This window comes from Amphibalanus amphitrite, unplaced genomic scaffold (genome assembly GCF_019059575.1).
Source record: "Amphibalanus amphitrite isolate SeventyFive unplaced genomic scaffold, NRLGWU_Aamphi_draft 000463F_arrow, whole genome shotgun sequence".
NCBI classification, from domain to species: domain Eukaryota; kingdom Metazoa; phylum Arthropoda; class Thecostraca; order Balanomorpha; family Balanidae; genus Amphibalanus; species Amphibalanus amphitrite.
This window is the reverse complement of record NW_024881957.1, coordinates 467,042-473,159: the sequence shown is the minus strand read 5'-3', so window position 1 is coordinate 473,159 and position 6,118 is coordinate 467,042. Positions and strand designations below refer to the sequence as shown.

The 6,118-nt window shown below is 56.8% G+C and overlaps 1 protein-coding gene across 1 annotated transcript in view; it reads left to right on the top strand.

Annotated features, from left to right (window-relative positions):
- The first annotated feature begins 4,281 nt into the window (after window positions 1–4,281).
- The window catches only part of LOC122391963 (golgin subfamily A member 6-like protein 6), a 35,956-nt gene continuing 34,119 nt past the window's right edge, over window positions 4,282–6,118 (top strand). The window contains exon 1 of the mRNA XM_043386342.1: window positions 4,282–4,450. Within this exon, the coding sequence (XP_043242277.1) occupies window positions 4,288–4,450 (163 nt within the window). The 5' untranslated portion in view covers window positions 4,282–4,287. The remainder of the gene's footprint in view (window positions 4,451–6,118) is intronic.

Below are 6,118 nucleotides of genomic sequence, written 5' to 3'. Positions count from 1 at the left end.
CGCCCACGTTGGCCGCTAAGAGCCCACATCGACCTCTTAAGCCCCACACCTGGCCTATGAGGGCCCCTAACCGGCGTCTGAGCGTCTCACACCGGTCTCTGGTGGCCTTATTTCTGTCTCTGGTGTCCTAAGACGAACCTTTAGGTGCCAATGAGGGCCCCGCACTGGCTGCTAAAGACCCGATGCCGGCCTCTAAGGGCCTGCATTGGCCTCTGAGGAGTGAGGAGGGCCCATCTTGGCCTTTGAGGGCCCTCTGCTGGCCTCTGGGGTCCAACGACGGCTCATGCCGGTCTTTTAGAGCCCCACGCTGACATCTGAGGGCCCCATGTTGGCCTGTAATGAGTAAGGACCCACATTAGCCTCTGAGAGCCCAACTCGGTCTCTGATGGTCTCAAACTACTGGCCTTTGCAGTTTGCAGGCCCTGTACTGGTCTCTGAGGGCCCTAATCTGGCCTTTAAGTGAAAACATACATGGGTGGGCTTCTGAAGATCAGAGGGCTTACGCAGACTCCTGTACAGCCTTACGTTGGTCCTGATCGAGATCACTTTACGTCCTGATGGTCCCGCGTAGATTCCCTCATATTTTGACATCGGGACCCCATGAGCCGTTGTGGGTCTTGGGGCTGGCAGAGACTGATGAAATCCTCAGGGCTCAGGGCCAGTCTTTTCAGCATGAGAACTAGGCAGGTTGAGTGAGCCCCAATAGAGCCGTTACGAAGCCCGCAGGAGTCGCGCGCGGCCCTCAGATGCCAATTTTGAAAGCCAGGAACCTTTGGTCTACAGAGGTCGGTGTACCTACTCTCTCCCGACGCCACACAACTATATGGGTAAATGTCATAGCCTGAAAATGCTCTCTGGTTTTCACATGCTTGTTCAAAGCAAGAGGTAGATATCTGTACTTTTCCGAATTGTTTTATAGTGGTAAGGTCATAAATCCGCGTGCCCGACCTTTCAGTATATGCTACATCGATCCGTCGCCATGGTGCAGTGGCCCGACCGGTGGAAACACCGTGGGACGGGAAATGGAACTGGTGATTTTGCCTTAAATTGTGCTTAAAGATTCCACGCAAGAATGACATGGATGAAGCATAATTAGTGCCAACTGCGCGGCGCCTCGTGGACGTAAAAATTAGCCGATCACCCCCCCCCCCTCCGGTGACGGATAAATGTTATGTCCCACGAGTGTGAGTTTGGCCCCCCCCCCCTTTTGCTAGCGGCTGCGACCGCCAGTGGCTTGAGTCAATGCTATTGATGGCTGGCCACTGCGGGGGTCACCTTCAATGATCTGTTGATCAAAATTGGGCAGGATACCCACTATTTGACGCTGCTGTAAGAAAGGCAAACCTCGACATGTGTTGTCAGTTGTCACTAGCTTTTCGTGAATAACGCTTGCTGCCTTTTCTGCAGTACCTATACTATGAACCGAATCACTTCTCTCTTCTGGGTGTCGCCCATCCTATCCGAAATGGCAAACTATGCTACGATTAATTAGCAGCCCGCCCCGAATCAATCACAGGACAGACTTAATGGATACGTAAGTGGACATTCCAATAACACATCATTTAACATACCGCCTTGCCGGCCGAAATTCCAACTCCTTCATTGTTCGGTGCGAAAGTGTTTTGAACGCCCCTCGTAGATAATGAGCTTGAGTTTTCAGGATCTGATGCGGAAATGACCTGGCGTTGGACCCTCGGGAATCAGGCTGCATCACCCACTCAAACCAATATACATATGGCCTATCCTGGAGCAACGCGGCACCTTTCGAAGTCGGGGTAGGGCCTCCAGCGGCTGGTGTGGAGACGGATCGGGGTCTATTAGGGGCGGTCGCGTGGTTAGGACCTCTATAGAGGCAGTTATGGACCTCTATAACCAATTGCTTTTTCGAGCCTCTTAGAATCCACCAAGGACCGGAGTCCCAAGACACGACACCTCATTGTCAGCTACATGCACCTACTGTGGCTAGAACCTTATATATCTACATATGTGCTTATTTGCCTACCTGTTTATTTTGATTTTTTATCAACTGATAAGTAACAAAAGATTGGTAGGGCTCAACAAATATTGGTAGGGCCAAAATAGACATTGGTAGGGCTCAGGCCCTACCAGGCCTATACAAAACGACGCCCCTGGTGACGCCGGCAGCCGGAGGTGGCCGCCGGCCGGCTCCAGTCGGCGCCGCGCGCCTGTCGCTGCCGGCGGCCGGCGGCTCTTATCGGAGCCGCCGCCGGCGGTCGGTATATCAGCAGCGGCGCCGGCCGGCACCGGCCAGTCCTTCTGTGACAGTGATCAGTGACACCTAGTGTTTGCCTTACGCTAGATCGCTTACCTATTTCAACTGCCTACATAGATACAAGTATGTCTAACATCCTCGATGCCGTGCGCTTTTACAGGCTGGAGCAGGGGAGGAGGCTGGTGGGGACTCTGAGCCCCGCGGTGCAGCAGCTGGTGGAGAGGTGCGGGTCGGCGGCCCATCTGGTCGCCGACACGCTGCTGGTGGCCGATGACCTGGTGGACAACCACGGCCCGGGACGACAGGCCCACATCACCTCCTGTGAGGTCGGTGACGCCGTCACTGATCTGTTGTACCGCCCTCTGCTGTCGGCGCTGGCGGAGGCCGGGGCCGCCGCCGCCGCCGCCCGGTGTCGTCACTGCCAGCCCCGCCAGCCGCTCCGGCTGGTCACCTGTAACAGGTCGGGGAGCTCGGCTGAGGGGCTGGCTGACCATATCATCGGTAAGGGGGGCACGTCGGATTTTGACATTATGTTGGAGTTTGACGGCCCTTTCCGCTGGGCGCCGCCGGGCGCGGAGAAGCCGGCCGACATCGAGCCGCGCTCTGCGCCGCAGCTGTGGGCCCGGCCGACCGACAACGCCGGCTTCGTGACGCTGCACTGGGTGCGGACGGACCGGTGCGGCCACGAGGAGCCGCTGGAGGCGCTGCCGGCCGACTCGGTCCGTCGGCTGATGGTGGACTTTTGCCGGGTCATGAAGGATGGTGAGATCACACCCACCGGCCCGGCAGTCAACGTCAAGGGGCCTGGTTCTAAGAGCGGCGGCACCGACTTCGTCTTCTGCCTGCTGGTGCGCGGCTGGTGGCCCGCGCCAGTCTGGCCCGACGGCGCCCCCTGGGACACCAGCTTCGGGGTCCACCTGGTGCCCACCGGCCGGCCGGGCAGTAAGACGGAGTTCATTGAGTACCGCATCTCGCTGTCTCGGGCGGAGCTGCTGGCCGTCCGTCAGCTCTGCCCGGGGCTGCGGGCTGCGGTTAGAGCCCTAAAGGCCATTAAAAACATGCTGAAGGAGAGCGGGGTAGCCATTGGCGACTTATTAAAGTCGTATTTTATCAAGACGGCGGCGCTCTGGCTGGCCCAGGAGCCGCACGGTGGACCGCGGACGGGCGTCACGGACGGCGTCCACCGGCTCCTGGACTGGCTTGAGCGGCGCCTCGATGAAGAATGGCTGCCCTGCTTCTTCTACCCGGATATTAACGTGGCGGCGGAGCTGACCGCGGACCAGCGGCAGGCCATCATCGGCTCCCTCCGGCTGGTGAGGGAGCACCTGACACCCCTTCTGATGGCCTGCTGTGAGAAGCGGGGGTGGTCCCTGGACATCCTGCTGGAGGGGCGGCCGACGGAGCCGCTCTCAGAGCGCCAGCTGCGGCTCCGTCTGGGACGGACGCTCCTCCGGCAGGCTGTGTGGGACGGTATCAGGTTCCGCCCCACGGCTCCCTGCTGGGAGAGCTGGTGGAGTGACGCCATCCCCCGCCTGGCCCGCGCGGCCCCCCGCCTGCTCCAGTGGAGCCACCACATGACGTCGGGGACACACTACCAGCAGTGTCTCCTGCTCATGGCCTGGAGCGTGGTGGACCCGGCGGACCTGGCGGACGGCGGGCCGATGACGTCACCGGTCGGTGACGTCACCGTCACGCTCGACGTGACGCCGCTCACCCGGCTCCTCACCGAGTCTGACCTCAGGCGTCTGCTGGGTGAGCCGGCCGCGGTGGCCGCCTGGTGTCGCCGGGAGCGGCCGGCCGGCCTGACCGCCGAGCCGGACACGCCGCGGGGCCGGGCCGAGCTGCTGCTGCGGCCCGAGCTGCTGCTGCGGGCCCTCGGTGAGGCCGTGCCGCTGATGAAGTTGGTGTGTCGAGTGGTGGACCGGAAGGAGAAGGAGGCCTGGGAGGGGAACCACCGACCACCGGCCACCTACCAGCAGCGCCGGGAGGTGTTGGAGCTGCTCCTCAGCCACCCTGACCTGCTGCAGGACTGGCTCCGTCTCAAACTACCAGAGATGGACGGCCCGACGGTGGTCGCCACGGCCGGCCTCTGGCGCCGGCGGACGCAGCAGCTGCTGACCGGTGACCGGCTGCGCGCGGCCTACGACGCGGCCGTCGGCCGGTGGCCGGACCGGTGGCAGCTGCTGCAATATTACCTGGCGGAGGACGACACACAAGGTAAGTCCGCCGCCGGCGCCGCCGCGCGGGTTTCGCTTTGGCAACCGAGTTACTGACTGAATAAATGCTATTTAGAAACACAGGCAAAAGCAAATGTACGCACCAGGCCGCGAACCCGCAACCTTTGGCTTGGAATGCGACTGCGCCAGCTATTACGCCACGGATCCACTTTTCTCAGATCGACTTAAGGCCGCCCCACACTGGAACTCGCATGCGGGTTGCGAGTTTTTGGATTTTCGGGTTTCTTCAAAATCAAATAATACAATCTAAGCTGAGTGACCCACACTATCATCTAACAAGCGAGTCTGCATGTTTTTAGCTTGCGAGCGACCTTGCATTGCATTCCACAAGTTGATTTTGAGTCAACTTTCGATTTTCCTCGCTGCGAGGTCTGCGAGTTCTGCGAGGCTTGCGGGTTTTTCGTTGGAGTCGAATTTTGATTCGTTGCGCTGGTATTGCGACTATATGCAATTTTCTGAAGGTGTACCGGCTTCACTGCATTCATGATGTTACCATAAGGGAATGGTCTAATCATTCTATGAATTGGTATTATGCCCGCAAACTCAAAACCCGCAAACCCGCAACCCGCATGCGAGTTCCAGTGTGGGGCGGCCTTTATTAGTGAATTATAAGGAGAAGTTGATTATTCCCCGTGTGGCTCCTCCCCTTCCGCTGACACACACAGAAACACACACAAGTGGGCGGTGCACTCCGTCACCCGGTGGCCACAACACTGGACCGGATTGGTCATCACTGTACAGCGGCAATACGAGAGACCACCGACTGTTCAATGGCCGTGGACCGATACTGAATCAGAATGTGACCCGTGACATTGATCAATTCGACATATATAAGTAAATTATATGATATGATGTAATGATTAGTATGATTATATGATTAGATGTATGTACCCAGGCTCTATCATATGGTACAAATGCGATTTACCTATACCTATCATGCTAGTGAATATCTGTAAGACTTTGCATCTCACTTATGTTGCAAAAGTTAATGCAACCCCGTTAATACCTCCAATACAATACCAATACCACGGTGTTGAAAAGCCTCAGTAGCGAAGATTGCCCTTGGAGACAAATGTCCAAGATATGAGCTGCAGTCGGTGCCAAAAGCAGTTTGAAAGATGGCAGCACCATTAAAGGGACCCTCCCACCTTCAAAAAAGTTAATGAATTGGCATGAAAGTGATGTCGCTCGGTTCAGAAAGAGCAAAAACGAATATCTACCAAATTTCATCGAAAAATATTCACCGGTTTTCAAGATATTAGACTTTTACTTTTGTTTACTTTTTGGGATCTCCGCTGTTCCTAGCGACTTTATTTGAAAGTGCGGCATTTGTTGCGCGCAAAGCAGCATATACCACCGCGTGCTACAAAACGTTTTAGTCAAACATTTAACGGACGTTCGAAAGCCTGGTGACGTCATCAGACTCCCGTAATGGTTAAGAGATAGGGACCACGCTGGTCCCACCCTGCAAGTAAAGGGAAGAAATTTCTTGAACACCATAAAGCTGCGGGGGTTGCGACCAGGATAAATGGTGGTTTCTGAGCCTGGCCGCAAACTTGGCTATCTCAACTCAAAACTAATGTTAAGGTGGGAGGGTCCCTTTAACCGATGCCTGTGTAGGTGGCAGCACCAGTCACAGCAACAACAG